The sequence below is a fragment of the Chiroxiphia lanceolata genome, chromosome 7, assembly GCF_009829145.1.
Source record: "Chiroxiphia lanceolata isolate bChiLan1 chromosome 7, bChiLan1.pri, whole genome shotgun sequence".
In the NCBI taxonomy this organism is placed as follows: Eukaryota; Metazoa; Chordata; class Aves; order Passeriformes; family Pipridae; genus Chiroxiphia; species Chiroxiphia lanceolata.
Genome location: NC_045643.1, coordinates 19508645 through 19535125, shown reverse-complemented (window position 1 = coordinate 19535125; position 26481 = coordinate 19508645). Strand labels below are relative to the sequence as shown.

The 26481-nt window shown below is 35.0% G+C and overlaps 1 protein-coding gene across 1 annotated transcript in view; it reads left to right on the top strand.

Annotated features, from left to right (window-relative positions):
- Window positions 1-26481, top strand: part of UBR3 (ubiquitin protein ligase E3 component n-recognin 3) — a 104658-nt gene that overhangs the window by 38138 nt on the left and 40039 nt on the right. Inside the window, 10 exon segments of the mRNA XM_032693887.1 lie at window positions 30-115; window positions 1517-1658; window positions 4771-4867; window positions 6096-6237; window positions 8405-8509; window positions 9498-9671; window positions 11224-11684; window positions 14854-14942; window positions 22826-22975; window positions 23515-23648. Coding sequence (XP_032549778.1) covers window positions 30-115; window positions 1517-1658; window positions 4771-4867; window positions 6096-6237; window positions 8405-8509; window positions 9498-9671; window positions 11224-11684; window positions 14854-14942; window positions 22826-22975; window positions 23515-23648 — 1580 coding nt within the window.

Below are 26481 nucleotides of genomic sequence, written 5' to 3'. Positions count from 1 at the left end.
TAATGGCTTTTTAAATTTTATTGTTCTAGGAATGACGGATGATGAGATCCTCAGAGCGGAGATGGTAGCCCAACTCTGTATGAATGACAGGACACACAGTTCATTATTGGATCTCATATCCTTAGAATACATTAACTAATGTGCATGAATGAGAATGACAGGTGCCTGAATAGTAATAGGATTTGGAGCTTGAACAGCATGTTTTTAGCTTATGTAATTAAAACAAATTGTGTAAAGGTGTGTCTGCATATACTTGTTAGCAAAGACCATTTCCTCCATTTTTTTTTCCTTACAAAATATGCTATACTTTTTAATAGTTTAAATTACAAGTAGTTTAAAATATAAAATACTGTAATGCTGTTTTTATTGGTTTTTAACACTGCAGAAGTCTTTTAGGTGTGAGATAAGAAGTCTGTTTTCCAACGACCTTGTAGAAAGTTTAGCCAAACATCACCTTTATCTGGGTTTGAGCCTTTCAATATTGCTATTTTTATGCCAGTATAAAAAGCAGCCAGTCCACACTATATTTGCTTTTGTTATCAGTAGAAAATGCAAATAATAGCAATCCTACATGTTGCTTTGACATTGGAGTGAAGTGCTTATGTTCTGGGGGAAAGAGTAGCAAACTCCAGGAGCTCTTCCTGCACAGGGATACAGTTCATGTTCCCAGACAGCTTATTACAGATGTGCAGGTTTTACTGCTATTAGTGTCTTAGGTTCTGGAGGCAAATTAAATAGCTTGTCATGATTGCATAAAAGAGCTTGCAATCCAGGGATAGGCACTGAGCAAAAATAGTAGGAATATAAAGATAGGAAAGGAGGAGATCGAGAGTTACAAATCTGTAGTAAGAATTATTAATTGTTATGATATGACCTAGTAACTCAAAGATTTAGATGTGTAAAATAAGCAATCACTTAGAATGGTTCACTTAAGCGAATCACTTAACTATGTGAAATAAGTGAATCATTATACAAGCAATCCCTTTTCACTAAGCAGAAGTTTACTTATTTGTAAGTGCTACTTGTGTTTTGGAGTAATGTCAGTAGGTCAGTTAAGTATTGCTACCAAAAATGAGAACTATCCAATCCAAGATGCAGAATTACTTATTGTGTTCATGGATCCTGAGCTATTTACTTGCTTTTTCTGCACTTAGCTGTAAATGCAAAATATTCTTCCTATGAAGAGAGACAAAATGTTTGTAAATAAAGGCAAGTGCAAAAACTTTATATACACTAAAGATAGTGGATTTTATTTCTCATTAAGTACTTAATGTCTTGAGCCAAACGTGTAGCAGTTGTCTTGCTTTAAAAAGTTTACTGTCCTAACTGGGAGGCTTTGCTTCTCTTCAGTCATCCTTACAGTTCTAGCAGCTGGAGGATACAGACCTCTTGTGGTAAGCACAGAGCACTGCCGAAACGAAACGTGGTGTGAAATGAGTGACTGAAAATGTGGAGAGGAGTAAAATGGCGTGGCCTGCAATTAAGTTAATTTTGCTTTCCTTAACACAGACATTACATTCCAGAAAACCCCAATCCCAAAAGTGGTATTATTCCAGGAAGTTTAAGCTTTGAATCAGTCCTGTCAGCTGTTGCTGACTTTAAAGCTCCTGTTTTTGAACCTGGAGGCTCCATGCAACAAGGAATGTATACACCTAAAGGTATGGCAATCTGTGTTCCCTTGCAGCATTCTCTGGGATAAGATGTCTAATCAGTGTTTGTTTGGCTTTGTTGTTATGGGTTTTTTTCCTTAAAAATAACCCAAACCCAACCTACCAAACGATGTTAAAAACCCCACCTCATCCTCCCCACAAAAAACCCAAACCCACTACCACCACTAAAACCCCACAAAACTTGTTTGACTTTTTCATTATTGTCTACTGCTTAAATTTAAGAGCATTGCTAAAGACCGTCAGTAGTCTTTAATAAATTCATTTTGATCTAGGGTGAAAATGAGCTTTCACATTACTCAGGTATCCTCAGAAAACAAGGGAAAATGGAGAACTGAAGAATTATTTTATTTTACTGATCTGCATATTTAATCATTTATATGGTTTAAAAAAATCTGATCTTCAGTAGTTTAGAACTGTTAGCACCAGTGAGATGTCAGTTGCAAAGATACTTTCTTTGAATTTCTTCACATTTTGATTATTAAAGATACCATGATTCTTTATTTTATTTTGTTTAACGATATTAGTATCCTGTAACATTTTCCACAATCAGTAGTGAGGGTCTAGAACAAAGTTCAGGCTAAGCTGGTTATAGAATACTGTTCTATAATTCTACAATGCATACAGTGCAAAAATGACAAGTGTCTTCCCCTGACCAGCTTGTCATCTAAATTGGACTCAACACAGCATTGGTATATCAAAGGAGTGAAAGAATTTAAGAACTTAGCATTCCATTACTGTTTCCTGTCACTGAGCAGATAAGCCTGTAGGGATCTGAAATGCTCCATGTGCTCTGGTTGTGCTTCAGCTAATGGCAAAGCTGAAGAGGGTTTAACTCCTTCCTCCCCTGCGTACTTCCCTTGAAAACTGGAAAGGTTGAGGTTTTGCAATTTTGAAAGCATTTGGTTTGTAATCTTTTGTGGACTTTTTATTTTTTTTTGGCAGGGCGAGGGGGGGGTGGGCAAAGGAGTTGATGTAGGAAGTAGTACTGTACTAACTTGTTTGCCAGCTTTTATGCTGTGAGACTAGTCAGTAAAGGTCTTTTATACAAGTTAACAACTGGTGAAGTAATTTTGAGAAACCAGAGTTTTGAGAATTGATTCATCCAGGTTCCTTGATGTGTAATTAGGCAGCTTAACACCTATGTATTTAAAATAACTTTGTTTTAATGTTATGTAAACTGCATTTCTTTATGTCATATCCCATTTCTGGAGCTTGTGAAGTGCTGGTATTTTTCATAACAGAGTTTGAAGGAAAGAAATGGATTATGGTATTTTTAATTATAAAACTTTATATTTAGGGAATCTAATGCTAGATTACAATATTTGGGTGTTGTTTTGTGTTTGGATTTTTTTTAACTTTAGGTAAACAATTTATTCCAGAGGAAAACTGTTAAGTATCTCATTTATAGCAGTAAATACCGAGGTAATTTGTAACACTATACAGAATAGCTTCTTCTTCGGGTAATAAAAAAAGTCAAAAAAGCTTCTGCAGGAATAAAAACTGGCATGGTTTTCTTTGCTATTCCCTCTTAAGTGTTCATACTCTCCATAAGACTACATAGGTTCTCAAAACCTTGGCTTTTGAGAATCATAGTTTGTGGCCTGTCACAGTTAAAGCAAGTCAAGATCCATTTCCTCTAATCCCTTGTTTCCCTGAATTTGGGGGGGTGAAATCTACTTTATATTCACAGATATCCCTAGATTTTGCTTCCATTAACTATCAGTAAAAAAACCCAAAACCAACCAACCAAAACAAACCAAATTCCAAAAACGTGTTCTGCCGATTCTCTGTAGATTTGTGTGCTGACGATGAGTTGTGTGTGCATTTCCAATATTCCCTATATGGCTCCCCCGCTGAGTCCTTTCTTCTTGTGCATTAGAAGCCCCCACAAACTTCGTCTGTATTTCAGACTGCAGTAGTTAACTCTGTCCAGAAAAAATGGATGTTTCGCAAGCTAAATTTGATCATATTTCATATATAATGGAAACTATGCTGAGTGTTCTCTCTCAGCAGCGTATGAGGATATCTCTAGACCTGTAATCTTAGCAGGGGTTAATATATAGGGTATAGACCATCATACAGGAGTATAGACCGCTTGTCTTCCTGCCTGGAGAAAGTTAATCTCAGAAGTGTGGCAAAGCTGATTATTTTTGCCTGTGAAAAGTTGGAAGAATGTTGTAAGCGCTTGTGTTGTGTTATTCCTGCTGGTGGAGCTAAAATTCTGTGTCCGCTGGTTTTCTTCCTCCTTTTGGGGTCATTGAATCTTGCCTTCATATTGCTGTGTTATGAGAGCTAAACACTTCAGAACAATTAATAGAATGAACTGTAGGTTGGAAACCTAGTTTTGTTTTTTGATAACTTGTAAATAGAAAAAGAAGACAGTTAAATGGGATCTCTTTATAGACTGTTCTGTGTTGGCCCTGATCACTTTTCTGTGATTGCTCTGAAAAGCCACTCCTGATGTTACTTTCGAGCTACTAAATTAAACAGATGTAACCTAGATTTTAACGCCAAAATAACGCATAGGTATTAGTTAAAAAACAAAGGCATATTTGTAAAGGATTGGTCACAGATTATCATTTTATATGAAACTTAACCATTTTCAAGACTGAACAAAAGATTGTGGTTTTGAGGTCACTTAGTTCACTACACTTAATGGTAAAATATCATCTAACTGCTCTGCAGTCTGTACTTCTGATTTTCAAGAGGGCTTGTGCTTATCATGTACCAAGTGAAAAATAATTTAAACCTTTTCTTACATGTACTTGGAAATGAAAAAGAACAGAACAAGATGTGCACAGAAAAAGTGTTTTGAGAGTTGTTTTGGGGAATTTGTTAATAGAAAAGAACTGTTGCCTTAATAGTTATTTTTTTGTTGTTATGAAACAAATCAAAATTTCACAAGAAATACTTTTCTTTCTTGATAGTGGTAATTATTAATATAGTAAGTATTATTAGAGTTATTAAAAATTGCTGTGGTTTGCTGAAATAGTTATATAATAGAAAATCACATAATTAAAGCTAGTTAAGAAGAGACTCTTAGAATAAGATGTAAGGTCTTTAAAAAGAATGTTAACACGTAATTTCTTTTAAATAACAGCTGAAGTTTGGGATAAGGAGTTTGACCCTGTCATGGTAATACTTCGAACAGTTTACCGTAGAGATGTGCAGTCTGCAATGGACAGATATACAGCATTGTAAGTTGGATCATTTTTAGAAATGTAACACCATATTGTTTCTCACTGCACTACATGTTTTTTGTTTTCACTGTCTGGTAATGCTAATCATTTTGTCAGTGTTTTCAGGCCCCCCAGATTTGTCCTGGAGTAAATAGTCTACAAATTTCCAGGCAGTATCGGGGTTTTGGTTATTTTAGTCTGTTAGTCTTCCATAAATATTTAAAAATATATCTGAAGTGCCACAGAGAAAGTAGTGAATGTTGTCACAGCTAAAATACTTAACCAAATATAGTGTTTAAAAATCAGTTACAAATTATTTAAAGCAGCATTATCTGTTTTTATTTATTTTACACTTAGGTACATGAAGCGCAATATTACAGTGTCCTGTGTTTTGAAATTGTATTGAAGACAATCTGGTTTTTTCCTGTGTATTCACTCATGACAGAAACCATAGCTGAATTAAATTCTGATGTACAGGAAAAAACACTGGTGAAACTCTTTCAATTCTAACAAGCAAGATGATATGGTCTTAATTCTGTTCCTTAACATTCTGTCCCTTACAGCTGTATACTCTTACAGATTCGTATTTCAGCTAATTTGTCTTTTATTTCACACCTTGGGAGTAAAAATCAAGATTAAAAATCCCTTATAATAAATGTAATGAAATAATCCTCTGCCCCTGTGGTGAGGTAGTGTTCTACTAAATAATTGCTTTGTCTATTGCACTGGATTCCACTTATTAGAAGTATCGGTCCATATTGAACTTAAAATTTAATTTTTAAATTCACAGATATGATAGCACTGATACTGTCAATTGTAGCTAATTATGGGTAGTGTTTCCTGGTATAACCTATGACCCATTCCTCCACGTGTGAGTTTTCTTTGTTAGATGACCAATGTGGTTTTGGGTGCAGTCAAGTTTTCTCTCTCCTCTGTATGCCTCTTAGAATGAAAATGGAATGCCTAAATTCCTAGCAGTAGCTAAAAAATTATTTAACTTTATAAATAAAGGTCATTTACATCAGTGGTAATCCACAGAAAAATAACACTGGAGTCAGTTTGATCTTTTTGGAATGCTACTTAAATATATTAAATGGCTTAGAAATGCTTATCATAATGGCAGTCTAAATAATAAGAATGCAGGATAATTATCTGTAGCAGTGGCAGTTGTCTATGTTATTGCAGTGTAGATTTGCAATATTGCACATATAGAAACATTTTCAACATTTAACATTTGTTTCAACAGTTTAAAGCAAAGTGGTAAATTCCCTGGAAACCCATGGCCTCCCTACAAGAAGAGAACACCACTACACCCGAGTTACAAAGGTCTCATAAAGCTTTTGCACTGTAAAACCTTGCACATCGTGCTCTTCACACTCCTTTACAAGGTACAGTCATGATTCTCATTAAGTCTTACTTCCACATTTTTTACAAGAGTCCTTAGAAGCATGATTTTTAAAGTTTATTTAGAGTAGTCAGGTTCAATTTTTCTGTTTATTTGCTATGTCCAGTATCAGATTTTTTCCTTCCACTTCCATTATTTCATGAATGATTAATTCATATATGCACACACTAAGTCAGGTACCCAAGTGGATGAACAGTCCTCCTCTGCTTTGAGGAACACTGTCTTAACCATCAGAGTTGTGATTCAAATTGTTCTTCCATGGCGGTCCCAAGGAGCACAGTGGCATGAGTGATGTTCCTTTGACTCCCGTTGCAGAGTTTTAAGGCATCAGCACCTTGTTCAAATATATGCAACCTCAGTGGTTTATATCCTCAAGAGCAAATAGGACTTATAACTGCAAATGGTTCTGACATCACTGCCTGGGCACATTCTGGCTTTTGATAATGTTATAGCACTTGTTTTTTAGGGCTAATTGATGTCCTTAAGTTGTGTTTGGTTTTGTTGTCAGTAGTTGGCTGCTGTCTTTAAGAGAAGTGCATCCTTTTTGAAGAGTCCATTCATCAGAAAATGGGACTTGGAATCTGTCTCTGTACTTAGGAAGTGCTGCAGAGCCACAGGAGGGACTGTAGAAAGTGCTTTGATTGAGTAGTGCCTTTGCTGGGCAGACTTTCCTTTTGTGTACTTTTAAGTGCTCTCAGCTTCCCTAAAACTGTTTTGCTTCCCTGTTAAGCTTCTGTTCAATAGAAAATAACTGTTGTAATACAGGAATGCTACTGAAGGAAAGGAGAGCTTGGAATTATGTAGAAGATGAAATAATATTTTGATATGGAACAAAAATGGAGAAAGTAGGGAAGGAATGCATTATCTTTTACTATCTTGCTCATTGGTTCTTTTTTGGCTGCTTTTTCTTATTCCATTAAGAACCTTCAAGGACTTAAATCTTGAGAATCTTAACATTTCTGGGTTGCTGTTTTAGCTGAAATGCCAAATACTTTTCTACCAGATTTATGGATGGTAGAAAATACATAATGATTTATCCTGTAGGGTTGGCTTAAATGATGTCTGGTGTATTTGTGAAATTTTGCCAATTTGTCACAGCCTTTATTGTATCTCTTGACTTTTGGGACTTGCTACAGAAGAACAGCGAATGAACTACATTTGATGAGTTTACTTTTCAGAAGTGTTGGTCAGCATGACTTTTGATTCTGACTGATACAATTGCACATGCTCTTCATATTGACATAATACTGAGTCCCCTTTTTAATTAAATAACTTCTATAATCTGAGATTTGGTTGGGATTGATTAAATCAGGTGCTCAAGCATTTTTTAGAAAAGATATTATAAAACAACATATTTTTTAAAGGATTTTATCTATCTGATGTTTCTAATGGGTTTATCTACTTAGGAAATTCCTCCCATTCAAAATGAAGTCATATCTAAAACTTTATTAGGCTACACTCTGAAACTTTTTATAGTAGCCTGTCTACAATGAAATTTTAAACATATTTTCTCATACACTTCTTTTTGGTCACTTGCAAGTTTTTGCCATTTTTCTTTCCTTTAAATCAGAATATTCTCAAGAGGAAAGCTGTCCTGGTTTTTAATTTCAGCAGCACTGGTTCTTCCTCTCAGTGCATTAAGAGCTGAGTTAGAAGAAAGATATGGGCATTTATTAATTTAAAGATAAGGTTGTTTATTATTTGTAACTAAAAAAGATGATGTGCAGGTTGTTGTGAACTAGGTTCATGTTGACCCTCTGAGGTTCCCAGTTATTTAGGCATGGCTTGTAGGACTAGGGCCTTGTGAGGCCTTATGGTAATGGATCACGTGAAAAAGGGAGGGAAGGCATGTGGCTCACAGTAGTGATGTCTGTGCAGCTTTACCTGGCACTTTGGAGTTAAAATAAATCACAGCTTGAACTAGTAATAACTTACAAGTTTTTTCTTACTGGAAAGATGTAAAATTAAATTTTGCATTTTTGGTGATGATCGAAGGTTAGTTTTTTTCTAAACCTGAGAATAATTTTTAAACAACTTAAAAAAAAATATAAAACCTGAAGAGTCCAAAATGTATTATTCAGAACACTTTTTTTAAAGTTTAGATATATTGAAGCCTTAATCTTCTAAGATGTGAATGTTTTTCTACCTAGATATTAATGGATCATCAGAATTTATCAGAGCATGTGCTTTGCATGGTTTTGTATTTGATTGAGCTGGGGTTGGAAAATTCTCCAGAACAAGAATCAGATGAAGAGGTAAGAATAAATACCATATTTTTCATGAAAATATAAAGGTATTGTCTAATGATTCATTATTTTTAAAAAATATTTTACCATAGGAGTTAGAATAAAATATCTGTATTTACTTATACAGGGAACAACTTAAAAAAACAAACCACTTCTCCCCCCCCCGAAAAACCCCCAAACCAACCAAAACCAAAAAAAAAAGCAAGACTAAACAAATAAACAAACAAAAAAAAACACCAAAAAAACAACAAAACAAACAAACCCAAAACCTCCATATTGTTGTGAAGAAGAATATGATGTCATGTTACATTTTTCAACAGTTTCTCTATATAAATAGCCTGACAACACAGATTGATTAGATGGTTACAACTCTTTAGGTTAGTTCTTGAAATTGTGTACCAAAAAAAAAAATTAAATTGTTGAGTCAAAAAATCATTTAAGTTTTTAGATTTTCAACTGAAACCTTTATTGCTAAAGGTCTGTATCTTCTAAAATATGTGAATTAGCCAGAATTTTAACTCTAATTTTGATGAGAATTTGAATATAAGGAGCCATTTTTGTGATTTCAGATTCCCTTATGTTATCTGACTTCCATAATTTTTTTTTTATATTTAATGTTGCTTTTATGTCTAATGATTTGCCACATTTTTTTTCAGAGATTGACTTCTGTATAGTTCTGATTTTTTGTATTAATCTTAGATTGTACGGCTTTAGATTACACTCCATAGCTCCTTCTACTTCTGCTAGCTAGCACTTATGGCTGTATTTGATTATATTCAAATCAAGTATTTAAATTTATATATTTATCAGCCCTGTGGTCCTCATGGACCACAGTCATAATTTTTAAGAGATATATTGGCTTCATTGAGTTACATGATGTTCAACATACTGTTCATATCTCATGGAGAGATGATGGCCTCTAATTCAGTTATAAAAGCAACACGAGTTATTTTAAAACAGAAGAGAAAGTATACTAGGGGTTTTTTAATTGTTTTAGGAATCTGCAGGTGGACAAGAGCGTTGCCATGACAGTTGGTTTCCAGGTAGTAACTTGGTTTCTAACATGCGTCACTTCATTAACTATGTCCGAGTAAGAGTACCAGAAACTGCTCCAGAGGTGAAGAGGGAACCACCTGCAAGTACGAGTTCCGATGGTTTGGCTTCATCCCAAGTAAGTATATGCAAATGCTAGTCCTTTCCCTAGATTAGATTAAGTTAAGCCTGTTTAGGCTTTTTTGTTAGGATTTTTGTTACCGTTTTTATTAATTTCTTGGGATATTCCTTTTCCTTCAGTAATTTTTCGTAAGTGTACTGATAGCAGAAATAGAAGTTATTTCAAATGTTACCTCTTTCCAAATGATATATTTAATGACTTTTTTTGTCCTCAATCTACCAGAGTTCAAGGCGGAAGAGCCTCCAGAGAGAGGTAGATCTGTGTGCAGTTTGTTCTCCTAAGCAATTAACTAGCAACGTGGCTTTAATTGTGCTCATCTTAACATTCAGTGGAATCTTCTAATTTTCCTGAATTCCTTTTAAATTCATATTGCAAGAACTTGTGCTTTTTTTCATGTTCTTGATGGTAATCTTAGGTAGTAGATTTTAAGCAACAAAATGACCTTACAGTTTTAATATGTATTTTGAAATAAAAGCTTTCTATCAAATATAAAGTGTCATTGATGGCATACTGCTTGAGCTCTGTGTTTAGGCCTGCATTGTCTCGCCAACATATTACTAACATTCAATAATGTAAAATAGTCTTAGCTTTCTTGAATCTAGATAAGTTTAACCTTATATTGAAAGTGCATTTGAAATGATTAGTAGCGGTTTTTTGTTGTTTTGAAAAAAAAAAAAAGAATACATAAATGGTGGGATCCTGAAAGATTTATAGCCAGTAGATGATATAATTTCGGTGTCAGGATTGTATGCCAGATGTAAGGAAATACAACAGGTTGTTTTTTTTTGCACATTAATGTCAGAAAAATAGACAAAATCTAAAGTAGGGAGGGGGTATGAAATAGATTAAAATATAAAGGTAGGTGAGAGAATTGTCAGAATCCCATTTTCATATTTGATGTCTGAAGTATTTGATCTCTCTTAACTGCCCAGCCTTCTGAGAGGGAGAGAGTAAGATGTCTTTCTGCTATGGATTCAGCGTATGTATCCTTAATTTAGTACTGAAAGCAAGAGCAGTGTAAGATAGAGAAATCTGAATGGGCTCTGTCATTAATGTAGCTGCAATCGTCATATCAAGTTCTGCTTGCCAGTATGGGTATGTGGCTTCTGGATCTCAGCTGATAAATCCACAGAAAATGGACAATGCCATGGGGATGTGTGTTCATCTGTGTGGCATTAAGAGTTATGTTGTGCAACAGTGCTCTGTACACTTCAATAAAGATGTTTAAGTGATGTAAAGATACCAAAATTACTATTCTAAAACAACTAAGGAAATATTACTTGGAGAACAGACAAAACCAGTTGTTAGTTGTTTTGGTATGGATATTTCCATTTTGTACTTGGCTTTTCATGCAGCTGCATATAACAGACTTGTATCAAAATATGATATGCAGGCTTAGTATTTTGCTGTCCTAATTTTCAGTACATTTTGGGAGGGGAGAGGAGTCTTTTAAGTTTTGTGCTTTTCCTCCTAGCTTAAAATATTTTCTAAGGTTTTGTGAATGTATGTTGTATTTTTGCAAATTAATCATTATGATTTTTTTCCCCAGAATTCGGGGACAGCTCAAGTGTTCAGTTTGGTCGCAGAACGTAGGAAGAAATTTCAGGAGATCATCAATCGGAACACCAGTGAGGCAAATCAGGTGGTTCGGCCCAAAACATCCATGAAATGGTCAGCGCCTGGTGCAACTCCACAGCTAACCACAGCCATTCTAGAAGTCAAGGAAAGCATACTGTCCTTGCTGATTAAATTGCATCACAAACTCTCAGGAAAACAAAACTCTTACTATCCTCCGTGGTTGGATGATGTGGATGTTTTAATCCACCCAGAAATTCCAAGATACTCTCACGGTGATGGAATGACGGCAGTAGAAAGAATTTTATTGAAAGCTGCTGTGCAGAGCAGATTGAATAAACGTATAATTGAAGAGATATGCAGGAAGGTGACACCTCCTGTCCCACCAAAAAAGATTAGTTCTGCAGAGAAGAAAACTTTGGATAAAGAAGAAAGGTAACGTTAATAACAAAGTAAAGAGGCAGTAGGAAATTGTGTGTTAGTGCATCTGTTGATTGATCTGTCTCTAGGTTTTTGCATGAATTACATATTAAAGGAGTAACTTAATTCTACAGTTTTCTTTATCCATTTTAAATACACATGATTTACATGGATACTGGGGTGGGATCTGCACCTTGTATTTTAGATCTTTAAATTAGAAAACTTTCATAATAATTTGATGTGATACACATGCTGACCCTTTATGTTGCTGTGTATACCGCTCGTGTATACAAAGGTGTAGAATTAAGATCGTGTTAGTTTTTGTGGCTTAACCTTAAGATGAGTTAGAATTTTTATTTGTATCATCTGTTCATTCACATGCACACATCACACCATGGTTGGTTTTGACCTTTGTTTAATATATTTGGGTTTGGTAATTCTACCTTTTTTACTTGTCCGAGCCATTAAATTTTAAAAGTATGTTTTTAATTTTTTTTTGTAGTTCTTATTTTTTTTTTTTTTAATTAAATTCATCTTATCTTATTATGTGTCCTGAAAAACTGCAAGCCAATTGTCTGTCTTGGGCTGAAATATTTTAGGGAAAAAACTTGGACAGTTTTGAGGTTGAGGTTGGGACATAAATGAGTCTTGAGAGCCCCCAGAGCACTGGCAGTATTGAAACTGAATGCAGAGAGCCTGCTTCTATTCTGTTGTCAGCAAAGCTTGTATTGCCACGAGAGTCCTAGGGAAGAGGAATCACTAGTTCAAATGCCTAGAGGACAGCAACTAGATCTTAGAAGTGCAAACTAGGACTGGTAGGAGCAGTGTTGAAACTGGGACTGTACTTGAAAATTACACATAACAAAAAAATGAAAAGTAGATTTAATATATTCATATGTTACATACTTTACAAAGTAAAATTGTTTTCTTACCAGTGTTTAGTTAATAGTTTCAACATCCCTTGTAATAGTTCAGTAAATGAGAGAAACAGTCAAGGTTTAGCATGTAAAATTGTCTATCAGAGAAAGACACAATGAATGGCTGCTTTAGATAAAACACAGCTGTATCTTGGACACCTAGTCAGTATTGTGGTACTCAATAGTACTAGATTTATGTACAGAAGCACAGGAATTGATGAAACAAGTAACTTTTCATATAGGAAATGGGTGAGGTGTTTCCTTTCCCTCTATAAAGGACGTGATATTTTCAGGGATCTGTTGGAGGCACTTTAAGTTTTCAGTTAAGGTCGGGGCTAATGTAATGATGAAAATAAATGTTTTCCGTTCTTTGTTCTGAGTGATTATTATCTTCTTCCCAAATTTTTAATGGTATTAGTGGACAGCATGGTAACTAAAATGACTAAACTCATGGGCTGATGGTGTTCATGCAGTCAGGCTGCAATTTTTACTTTTTTGATTGTTTTGTTTTAATTTTCCCCCCAAATCCAGTTTTGTGTCAGTGAAGACCGAGCAGACTGTGCATGTTAAATGATCACCCTTTTTGGTTACTTCAACATATAATGATGAACTTGGTATCACTCAGGCAATGAATTGTTGCCATAGAAACTGAAATACAGAACTAGAAGCAAGCTTGAGCTGCTTGCAGTATTTTTTTGATTGCAGTGTCATACTCCCATGGACCATCATGGAAAATTACTGAGCTCTACTGAATCTGTCAGAGTTTGTTTATATCTTCTTATTAAAGGCATCTATTTACAGTCACTCTGCTTTTAGTCAAGGTGAATACTGAGAAATTTCCAGGGAGAAATAAATAAAACCAGATCTAATGAATGCCCTGCTCTGATCCTCAATATAATGAATCTTAGTGTTGTTGTAAATAGAAGTTATTTTGAGAAATGGTGACTGTACAGTGTAACAGATACATGGGCAGAGGTATTTGGGGCATTAAGAAAACAAGTGAGAAGGTTTGACTTATAAACAAGCCACCTCAGGATAAGAGAGTACAGTATGTGAGGCTGCTGTGGGCCTGTGCGTGCCTGTTCCTGTGCCAGGACACTGATAATCAGACAGTGCTGGAGACTGCAGATGACTCACCCATCAGCATATCAGATACCAAGTGCTGTTTTTAAATCCCATGTTAGTTATCTGAATTATCTCTGAGCAGGGGAAGAAATTCATTGGAAATGCTGGTGTGCAGAACATGTGGCTGTGATAGAGCTTCCATAGCTGTACTGGGGAGTGCTGCATAAACACCAGCCATGGGGCCTGTAGGTGTTTGCATGTTCCATGTGGTGAGCAACTGTGGTATAGGAGTTTTGTTTGGTTTTCCCACTTCCATTCTTCCATTTTGCATGTAAACTCTTGCCAAATTAAGGAGAATGAGTGTCTATTTTCTTTCTCTTTTTACATCCATCAATATTTCTCTATCCACTGCAGTATATGTTTATCTGGGGAGTTATACAGCTGGTCATATAACCTTGTACAGGTCACTAATACAGTTTAAATAGAAGGGTAGACAAGGATAAGTCTCTAAGGTCTTCCATTTGTAAATTCAGAGCTGTGATAAACAATGAGGAAAAAGTTAGTGAGGTCAACTTGGTTCCACAGAGATCAGGGGTTTTAATCTGGATGCAGTCTCAAGCTTCTTTAGGTCCAGGTATAAAAGCTGTTGGTGACCAAAGCTGTTGGGTGGAAGTGGGGGAAAAAGGAGCACTGTGAGGAGCCTTAGCTGGAAAAGAAATTATCTGTAGTTGTTTCTCTTGCCGTCAAGCTTGATAAAGAAGGGAGTGAGGTAGGCTAATATTTTTATTAGCTTGTACACATTGGTTGCTCACAGCAGTACTTGTTTTTGTACAACAGTAGATATTCCACTCTGTTATTCTTCCCATGTGTAACAGAAAAAAAAGTTTCAAAAATAGGATCTTGGGTTCTTTTTCTCACAATGTTGTGTCCCAGTCTGTTAGAAGATCCTTTGGTTTTCTGAAGGGTATTTTAGGACAGGATTTTATTCCTATCTTTCGCACTCAAAATAACACTGATTTCTTAAACTCCGCTTTTTAAAGCAAGAAATTCTTTTTTTAGGCTTGGAAATTATTCCTTTATTTACAGAAATTCTGAATTTTGAGTGATTATTTAAGATGGTAACTGTAGTCAGCATTTATAAAGTATTTTTTTCACTCTATAATATATATTTTTTTTAACTCTTCCCCCTGTCTTTCACTCAGACGACAGAAGGCTAGAGAAAGGCAGCAGAAACTGTTGGCTGAATTTGCCTCAAGGCAGAAAAGCTTCATGGAAACTGCCATGGATGTTGGTAAGTTTTTGTGTGGTTGACTGTTTGCTTTTTTTTCCCCTTTTGCCCTATGTTAAGTATTAAGATTTTTACTCCAACAGTTTAAAAAACAAAGACACACACACACAAAAACCCCAACCATCAACCACTCCAACCAAACAGAAAACCCTCCCTTCAGATTCCACTTCTGTATCTACCTGTATACTAAATACTTCTTAAGAGGCTTAAACTTATGTTTTATAGGGCAGATATTACCGAATACATATGCTAAAGAATAGATTAAATCTGTGGGATATAAATTTATTCCCATTTTTCTCAATACACAGTAGATGAAATGTGTGATGTTTTAAAGTATTTACCTTTAATTTACCTTTAATATAAAACGTCCCAAAATTAGTTTCTCTCTTAAAGATTGTATTTTGTTTCATAAGCAAATTTAAGATTCTTTCTTTTTAGAGCCTCAATATATTTATAGATTTAAGAAATGCATAATTTTTAAATCACTTCAGTTGCTATAAGTGATAAAGTATTTTATTTCATGTACAGGCTTTAGAGCAGAATCAGCTCTTGTTTTTCTTGAGAATCTACTGTGTAGAAGTGCATAATGCTGATTAGTCTGTGTTTAACTGAGGAACAGAAAATATTTTTGTCATCTGGGTTACTTAAATTGAAAATTAGCACTTCTGAAAGATAAGAAAAAGCAGGAATCTCCCCCCTCCCCTTAAACAAGTATCAACTGCTATGTAGTTTTGATTTGAGTTTAAGTATTGGTTACAAATATTTTGCCAACTGTATTTGCTGGGAAAGTCTGGCTTTTGAAATTTCTAACTTCCCTTCAGTTCATAAGTTGCTGAGATGTATTTATTTATACTTAATAAGGTCTTAGATGACAGCAGTCATGGATGAGGCTCTGAGCAAACTGGTCTGGTGGAAGGCATCCCTGCCTATGATGGAGAGTTGGAACTAGATGATTTTTAGTCGCTTCCAATCCAAATTGTTCTATGATTCTATGAAATAAATCACTATATTTATAGTGTTATGTTTGGAGGGTGTGCAATACACTAATTTTTTTCTGTGGACTTTGTGTTGTAAGTCATCTTCATTAAATGGGTAGTTATTTCTTTTTAATTGTTGAAGTAAGGAGAAAGGGAAGAAGAGCTTTGTAGTTCTACTTATTAAAAATTAAGTCTTTATATAGTCATGGCTAATTGAAAGTAACTTTGAAACTTTGATTCTGCAGTCACCTATATTTTGAATTCTTCATATTGCAACTTTGAAATTGATGTGTTTTATATATTAAATCAGATGTACCTTTATATATACACACCTATCAATAGCCCTATTTGCATATATACATAAATATGCATAAATACTTTCATGCATGAGTTTTATAAGCTATGTTTAAGAGAACTGCTTTGATCTGTGGATCAATCATGCTGGTTAAATCAGTAAATTAAGCAGCATTTATTTGTGTGAAGGACTGGGTATATCTAGCTTTTACTTAGTATTAAAAAGAACCCTTAATTTCTCTACCAGGCAGACCTGGGCCTTTGTGTTTATGGTTTTGCATTAAAATGTTCTTGGGCATGCAACGCTTAAATTGTTTGCTTCCTAGTATTTAAAGAATTAATAACTTCAGATATCTTAACTTAAAATGTAGTGTTTGTTGTCAATTATACCAGGTCATGCACAGCACTAGATAGGGTCAACTTAATGGAATACATTTTTGTAAAGTTATTCTGCATACAGACATTCCTTGGCCACAAATTAATAGAATTCCAGGCATTTTGTTAACTGAATAATTACTAGCTGTTCTTCTAGGTTGTCATTCCATTTTCTGAGTTTCTTATGATACATTGCAGTAATACTGTAGTCCAGTATTAAGTAGCTTTTATGCTCAGACTTGCATTAAAATAGCTTGCAGAAAGGAAGTACATATTCTGTTGTAGTGCATGAGGTTTATTTAAAAATCCAGATTAATTTTTGCCAGGAATATTTTCTTCAGTTTGTTTAACCAAAGTGATTTGTTTGGCTGTAAATGCAGTCTCCATGTGTTACAGCAAATTATTGAAGAAGTTGCAGAAACTGTTGTTACACTAAGTTTAAAACACAAGACATGATAAGAATTCTGAAACTAGTCTTTCAGGAGTGATTCAGCTTAAAACTACTGTAAGTAATTCATAGATTTACCCTCAATTGTAACATAGCTATGCTGAAGTAGCTGTTTTAAAACAAACAAAAAAATCTTTTCATGCTAAAAATCAGTTGGTTAATACAGATTCCCCTCTCACATATTCAAACTCTGTTACTTGTTACTTTTATTATAAATTGAAGTTTGGCAGTAGGCTTATTTCTTAATTTTGATCATTTGTTGTAACTGTAATAACACTGCCAAATGCAGGGATGGTGAGGCTTCAGCTCCCTCACTTTGTCACTGATTCAGTTGGTGTCATTTGAGCAAATCATTATTATCATCTTTTGAAATTTCATCTATGAAAAGCAGATGTGATTCAGTCGTAAAATGTGAGAACTGATGTAATTGTTTTTGGATCTGACACTTGAAAATTTTGTACTACCTTTCTATTGACAGTATAGAAGACTGAAAATACTCTGAATATAAATGTGTTGAGAAGGTGATAGGAGGAATAATGGAGAATAGCCAAAGCTTAAAGATTATTTTATTAAACCCCCATATACTTAATAGTTGCCAAAGTGGTGGTTAAACTGCACAGAGCCACTGTTAATCTCTGAGGTATTCCTCTATGATTGTTGGGATGCTGCAATGAAACATGGCTTAAAAGGAAGTTACTCAATTCTGTATTAATTATTCAGTATTAAATGTGTCTCATTTTACCAGCAGAATTTATTTATTTGAACTGAAATGCACAAATTCATCTGAGCTTCTGAAAATAAAGGTTGACGTTTTCTTTCACATAAGGACTGTAAAAAAAATTCCAATTATGTATCACTTTCCATTTGTGCCCCGTGTTACTTTCTATTTATATTCTGTGACATCTGCAGAACTGCATTGCTATTCAAGCTTGCCTGGAAGTAATTAGGTGAAATTTAGAAACAGTTATGTTAATGAACTAGGATAGAACAGAATCCAGTGTGCTGTCTTTAGCTATTTGACTGCAGGATAAACGAAAAAAGTAGAAAAATAACCCAAGAAACATCATTTTAAGAACAGCAGATAGAGCTCTTGAAATATCTGAGGAGGATGTCTAGAGAGTCAAAAATGTGTTGTAACAGCTTCAACTCCATAGGCCTTCTAGTCTCCCGGTTATAGCTGCTTTGACATCTTTGAGGACACTTTCTCAGTGTGAGACTGGACGTGGAAATCTATGCAGGAGATTTTTGAAACTTCACTACCCTGTTCAGGCAGGACTTGATAAGGACAAAAATAAATCACTCTCTTCAGGTTAATAGTAGCCTTTTAACAAATAACAGTGATATGAATTTTATAAATATGAAATATTATGATCCTCTCTAGACAAGCTGCTGAACTACTTAACCAAATGCATCTTAGTGAAAATTTTTTAAATTAGTTAATTTGTTAATTAGAAATATTATTAAGATACCGCTCATTTCTTCCATAGTTTTGTTGTCTCTGCAGTGCCCAGTGTGAGTTTTAAATATTTTTAATGCCTCTCGATAATTATGCAGATGGTCTTTTGTGTCTTTCTTTTGATGTGTCTTAGCAGGACGTCATTTTGTCCTTCAAGCAAACGTTCTGTAGCTAGAGTTTAAAAGAAGTGCAGAGTTTTAGTGCAAGGTGACATACATTTCCTAACACTCAATCTTCTGAACCCAGATAGAAAAATAAATTAGGTACTGATCTCTTGAGACTATATATATGCTGGGTCAGGGCAAAGAATATTAGCATACTAATGGTTGCTCTGATGCCAAGGGGCTGCTTTGACACAATGTATACAGCAGGACAAATGTTGACTACAGTCAACAGAAATTGTGAACTATAGTTACTGTGTTTATAAAGCCCTTTGGGTTCTGGGGTTTTGCTGGATGGGGGAAGTAACAGAATGTATCCTTAGCTCTGGAGAGTAGAAATGAAAAGAAATTCAGGCAGCAGTGTATTCTACAATAAAACAGTGTGCTAGATTTTAGCAGACTGATCAGTATTTGTTAGGAGATAGGAAATGATAGGTTTTTTGTAACTCTGTGCCTATCACTTCCAGTGGTACAAAACTGAACTAAGAGCTAAATAAAAAACTCTTGAGAATGGTAGTGTTTGGTTCTGCCTTGGATTTCTGTCACAGTTTAAACGTTTTTATCCTCCTTTGCTGTTTTGAGGTTCATATTTATCCAGATATCTGGAATAATTCACATGGACAAAGAAAAGTTCCAGAATCCACTGTAAAGGGGTGAGATGTGTTATAACATTCGACAAATCTCATGAGAGAAACTTGGTGAATTGATAACAATACCGTGTGTCTTACCTTGTATTTTCCATTTGCTCCTTCTCCACACACACTGACATCATTAGGACAAGTCTCTGTGAAATCAGTTGCGTTAAATCTGTGGAGAGTCAGAGTTTTGAACTGTGAGCATCGTTGCTTAACTAAGAGGCACTTGCTGTCTCATGTGACTGCTGCCTGGCTAGTAAAGCTGTGCTTCAGCCTAGCAACTAAAGCCACTTTGGTCTCTCTTGCGCTCCTGCTGTGACTGCCTACTTCTGAATCTTCAGAGTAATGAGATACCTTGTTCTGGATACCTGTGGTTTTCATGCAAAACAAAACTGCAGGCTCCTACAAAACGTGTTGGAACGGTGAAGGGGTAACATACCTTAAGTATCTTAGCAAATGGCTGGCAAAGGTTACCTTTGGCATTCAATAAGGCAACATAACACAAAAGGCTGTTTTTCAAAGAAATATCTTCCTAGTGTTGGAAAAGAATGTTGGGGGGTTGTGCACCAGTGAAAGCAAAATAAGGAGATAGTAGATTATCCTTAACCTTTTAGTTGCAGCTGATGTTGCTTTGTTCACATGGTGGTTCTTGGTGGTGATTCAGGTGTGGATTTTAGCCAGAATAGTGAGATTTTATGTTATACTGGAATCAGTCTTTGACTATAAAATCTTTTCATTAGTATAACAGGACATTTAATAAAATAATATTTTTTATTAATTTGTCTTTTTATAATTGAATCTTGGGAACTACGTGTTAGCAAATGCTTTAAAAATTGTCAAGAACACGGATTTTCTAAATCAAATCAATAAAATAGCATTACAGCTCCAGTCACTTTAAATAAAGGCTCCACAGGTTTCTGTGGAAAACACAAAGCGTTTCTGTGCTTTCGTTTATATGAAATGGAGAAAAAAGAAAAAAAAAAGGTGTGGAGCTACAAATTTGTGGGGATTTTAAGCTTCCATATGACTACTCCTGCAGTAAAATGCAGTATAGTTTTACTTTTCCCCACGTGAAATAGGAAATATGTAGCTCAAAGTGAAGTATAGTGGAGAAATGGCAGTGGCTTTATATTCACAAGTATCAATGCATTAATGAAATATTTTAGAAGGAGGTTTGTAGGAAAGAATCTCTCTCGTTTTCAACAGTTTTTTGAGTTGAAACATGTTTGTCCTGGTCCTTAACAGTCTATGTAGATCACAGAGCTGGTGGGGCAGTGTCAGTTTGCTTCCACTGGAGCTCCACAGAGGCAAAACTCCAGAAGGCAAGGAAGACAAGTTTGAGATAATGGCTATGTATATAGCTTGCTTTCTTTTTTTCTGGATTGCCACTGATATGTTTTCAAAGCAGGAATTACACGGCCAAAATGTACCCTTTAAGACAAACTGAAGTCTTGTCTTCCAGAGAAGCTAACAACCAGTTTAAGTGAGTAATTCAGGTTTATCATAGTCAGTTCAAAAAGAATTGAGGGGTTTTATTTGCTTGCAGTTTTTTGGGTATACTTAATTGTTGAGATTTTAATTTCTTGCCACTTTCCCTTTGTTTTCTTTCACTAGCTTGAGTGGAACTATTTTATTAGGAAGTTTTCCTTCCTGCTAGAAGCTTAGTTTCCTTGGAGTTTAATTGTTTGCCAGAGTAGCCCAGCATTAAATCTAAGTAGGTGAGAAGGAAGTATGCATTTGATCATGACCATTGATCTAAAATTAAATTAACCTGATTTATACATACCTATTGCATATAGGCATATAGGAAGTATAGATTGCATATACTGAATTGCTTTGAAACATCTTTTAAATACTTAGTTCTGTATTTGTTTTTCCTTTAGGTTAAAAATATGCAACCGATGATGAATGAATGTGATTTTGTTAATTAAATATTGACTGATTTTGAGGACTTCCATGGAATTGTTCAAAATCAGCGTGATGTACTGTATTCTCTTTCTACACTTCTGAAAAATATTGAATGGATGCATATTTTCTGTCATATTGACAATATTTTAGAGAAAGTGAAATAAGAAGACTGAAACTAGTCATTCTTGTGTCATGCTTTTGATACACAGGTGTACATGAGTGTGCATTACACAATTATGAGGTGATGTTAAATACAAAAATATAGCATTAGTGTTGATCTCCTCCCTTCTGTGCTACAGTTTGCAGTTGATGCATTGTACTTTTTCTTTCATTGTACATCTGGCTGCCACTAGATGGTGATAGACGTGTGTACAATATTAATAACTGCATGTCAATGAAGATTGGGGTTCATTTTCATATGACGCTCAATAAATGTCTGGGAAATCAATAGTTACTAAAACAGTGTAATTTTGATTCTTCCCTGTGAGTGAGAGTATTGCATGGAGTTCTTTCTAGCAGAGAAATCCACTGCCTGGCGTCAAACACACCTCTCCTTATGGCAACAACCTCCTGTGCTGAACTTGTGGATTTTTAGAAGACAGCAGCTCTCCTAAAAGCCATTCTGCATGAGGACTGTTGCTATACTCACAGTTTTTGGGTTCTCTACCCAATACCTTTGCCTACTTAATCAGGGAGATAAAGGGCATGGTTGAAGGTAGGGAGGAAGTGTTTTCTTTGGAAAAATTATCTTCTAGGAAAGAAACAAAGAACCCTCATATTCACATCAAGAGGCTGACTATGTGTTCCTGAGCTGTGGGGAGAGAATCATTTAGTCCTAAGATGCTTTTCTTTCAAGCCAGTAAAGGATTCTTACCTTTGATTGTACCATAACCTAAAATTGCTTGCCCCAAAACCAGCACCACCAACTGTCATGTGAACAAAGCTGTGTCAAGTGCATTGGCTTTGATACTTCAAAACTGGTCCTTAGCCTTAAACCTTTCTGTCTGTGCACCTACAAAGTAGTAATGTGGACCATGAGACAACCACATCTCTGATATGTCTTGTTTACACCTAAACATGTACTGCATCACAGCTGATTACTTTCTTAAAGCACACAAAATTGTCCCAGTTTCATATTAAAATAAAAACTTCCCATTTAAGTTGCACATTTCATTCACCATGTCTAAGCATCTTAAAATTATTTTTAAGGTCTCCAGGTTAACTTTTTCCTTCTAATTGTTCTTTCAGTCAGCAAATCTTAGCAAATCTGGTTTTACTAGAGATTCATATCCATTGCCCTTAATCTCTCTATGTTTTAAGTTTTCGGTATAGTATCTAATGAAATAGAAGTTAGATCTCTTTTTACAGACGTTTTAGAGAGATCAAATTTAATACAAAACTTGAATGAAACATATAATTCCTCAGGAAGGACTTCTGAATATGGGAAAACATGCACTTTGTTTTACAGGTGTCTTTGTTTGAAGCAGCAAGGTTAGTTTCAACTAATTGTCCATGCTTTAGTTGTAGATAAACTAGAGAAATTATTTTGGAGTTTTTTCATCACTACCTCAGTGCAGATGCAATTGGATTTCTTTACCTCTATTTAATATAAGTTTTCTTATTCTTTTATAGAATCTCCAGATGTTGATATCGCCATGGAGGTAGCTACATCCGAACAGCACGTTTCTGAGGCAATATATGATTGTGTTATTTGTGGTCAAAGCGGACCTTCTACTGAAGACAGACCTACAGGACTAGTTGTACTATTACAAGCATCCTCAGGTAGGAATGTGTGACTTGCAGGAAAAGCAGTGTTTCTGCAGCTTTTAACATGTGTGTGTAAATACTGTTGTGTCTCATGAAGCCTGGAAACACAGAGTCTCCTGTTTTTCTTGTGGATGGCCTTCTCTGAGGCACATGTGTAACTTAAGGATATTGAGAAAACTTTTAAATGTTTGGGGAAAAAACCAAACAGTTTAATTCCCTCCTGTTAGCTTTTGCAAATGCAGAGTATACAGTAGACTTGCAGGAAAATCAGTATTAAAAGAAAAAGAAAATTAAACAACCATCAGTTTGTCTATACTTAGATATGTGTTTGTGTGCGTATGAATATATATAATGTGTGTGTAGATTATATACGTACTTTACGTACAAGTGCAAAAGCACAATGTTCAGTATTTAGTTTCTCTAATAATTTTTACTTTTTAACACCAACAAAGCACATTGTAGCTACAAACCACAATTACCTGATTTTTTTTTTTCTTAATTGTTTAGCATATTGATAATCATTGCATTCCTTATTGGTACTTTTCTTCACCCAGTGTTGGGGCAGTGCCGCAATAGCACTGAACCAAAGAGACTGCCAACTACCGAGGAGGAGCAAATATATCCCTGGGATACCTGTGCAGCACTGCATGACGTGAGGCTTTCAACTTTACAGAGATACTTCAAAGATGTAAGTTTTTCATATGAACAGTGCTACCACTTGTGAATAATTTGTGTAAAATCATAAATGAAATTACAAATTAGAGTTCTCCTAGTTTCATTTCTACTTTTAGTGAACACTTTTCCAGGTTGCAGTTGTTCCGAAGTGTTCACATTTTATAGGGTCCTTATTTTTAAATAGTGTCTGGCTTTCCCCTAATTATATGTTCCAAGAAGAGTTTTGTATTCCTTCACAAAGCCAAATTAGAGCTTTTCATATTTAAGTTTGAGAGCCAGTTCTTGTTGCTTAAAAGGACATGTTCAGTTGTAGACCTTTGTGGAAGTGCTGCCTGTGACTTCCTAATGCCTGAAGAGCTATGTAAGATGATATGTAACTGTTCTGAGCTTTCGTTCTGGGGGAGAATATGTAACCTGTGACCTTAAATTAGCTTCTATAGAATAGTCCCAGGTGAGATAAGAGTTTTTAGGCATATCTAAATAAATAATCACCTTTAGAAGCTTAAATATTGGCTTTAAGGAGGAAAAAGTGTGGCAGCTTTTACTCTGACACTTAGATTTTTCGTGATGTCATCCACAGATAACTAAATTTTATCAACTGCAGCCAAGCTGGCTTATGGAGATTAACATAGATTAAAATTCATAGTTGTTTTGATGCAGTTTTAAAAATTGGGCAATGTTTTCAGAGAATTACCTTATTCTAAGACAAATATTATAAATTCTCTTGCTAGAAAGAAAAACTCTTAAAGATGTAAGCAGAATATTATTTTTGAATGAAAGAATATTTTTTGTTCAGAAAGAATCTATGGACAAGCTTTTCTTCTTTTGACATTGTTGATGTTGATTTACTGTTTCAAATAGTTAATGAATGCTTTTTCCTGCTGACATGATAAAAACACTGAATTAATACTGGAGCTTTATTTTTACGTATTTGCATCTTACAAGTGGAAGGAGTTCCAAGCAAAATGTTACTCAAAAACTTGATCTTACTGAAGTGTATATTTCTACTTCTGTGCAGTAGCACTACCAACAGACTAGTCTAACATACACTGTAATGCAATGAGCAAATTCCAGTCCTCAATCAAACATTAGTTGAATTAGCTATTTTTGCTTTCAAGTTTCCAGGTCACTACTGTGCTAAAAAATAAATCTCTGCATGAAAGAACTAATCCTTAAATTTCTTTTGACATGAAAATGGAAACATCTGTTAGTGTCTTGAGTGTCTTGTTCAGCTGAGCTAAGCAATAAGAAGTCCTTTTGTTTATCAACTGTGTCCTTTCCAGTAAAAGTCCTTCCTCTAACAACAGCTTGCAAGAGGCAAGCGAATAATTTCACCCAGATGTAAAAATTTTAAGTTGGCTTATTCTGCTAGAAGAAAAAAAAAATCAATAAAAAAATCCCATTCAAAAGCTACATGCTGTATACAGATTAGGTAAGACAGATCACTTCTTTCCATATTGATTTCTTTTTGCACTTTCTTAGCTGAAATTTGATGCTTGCTGTCAGGGAGTGGAGTTCTTGCCCATTAAAGGAAAAATCACTGAAAGCAATTATTTTTGATATGGAGAGGTATGACTAAGGTTTAGGAAATAAAATTTCGTAAACTGGATTGATAGGGCTGTTTTCAGAATCGCGTAGTACTCTGTAACCAATAGTTTGATACAGGTGTGTTCCATCCCAAACTTGTGGTTTGCTTTGGAATCTCGTTTGTTTCTGAACTCAAGAGTAATAGAGTAAAACCTTTCTGCTAAGACTTTGGGTTTTGGTTTTTTTCTCCTTTTTTTGCAACTGCTACTAAGTAGCCTCATTAAATACATGCAGTAAATATGATTTTCCTGAATGAAACATTTGTCCTGTGGTGCTTATCCAGATGTATCATGTGACCTTAATACTTCACCAGCAGGAGAAAAACTTCCTTATTTTATGACCTGAGAGGCTCATAGCACATTATGAATAACAAGTTGAGGGAAGGTAAACAGGAGCATGTCTCAAGCTAAAATTTGTGATTTGTTTTGATTTCCTGCTCATATGCAGAAAAAAGAGATGGTAGGAGGTCCTTAGAAAATGGAGCTATTAGGGTTATTCATGGTACACTGATTTTGCGTTATACATTAAGACCATTTAATGTGAGTCTAGACTAAAATTGTTTCCCAATTTGGTAGCAATAAGTCTTTTTCTGTTCCTTCAATGTATAACCAGAATGTACTTTTCAATCTGTGCGTGAGATTTTTGAGAAATGGCGCTCTAAAAATGAGATTGACTATAGTTAGATACTCTTTAAGAGAATTTTCTAGAGTTCCTTACAGTAAGTGTACCAGAGGTACCTGTTTCTTCAGGTCATTGTTTTCTGGAAAAAAGTTACCAGTGAGGTAACTTTTAGACATGTGGACTGTAAGTGCAGTTCTCGATTAAGACCAATGTGTTCTAAACAGTCCTTTATAAAACTCTGTTCACTAAACAAGTATTTGTTCTCATTTCCCACTATGATGAGTTATATATAATGTCGTTCAACAACTCATTAAAAACCCTAAGTTTTTACACTGAATTTTAAAACAGATTGAGACTAATTATAACAGTGGTCTTGTTATTTGGTTACCTACAAACTGAATGAAATGTATTGGAACAGTATCTTGCCCTTGTACATAGAATAACTTCTACTATTGGAACAGATGTTAAGAGTTACAGCCACCTTTATGCTGTAGTACAAGAGGTTCTTTAATGAAATGGTTATTTTAAGTGATAAAAACTGCAGAAGTTCAACTTAACTGTTTGGCTCTTGGTTGGAAAGAATAACATAATTGCAGCTGTGTAAGTTAGCTTAAGTCAGAACTTTAGAAAATGAAGTT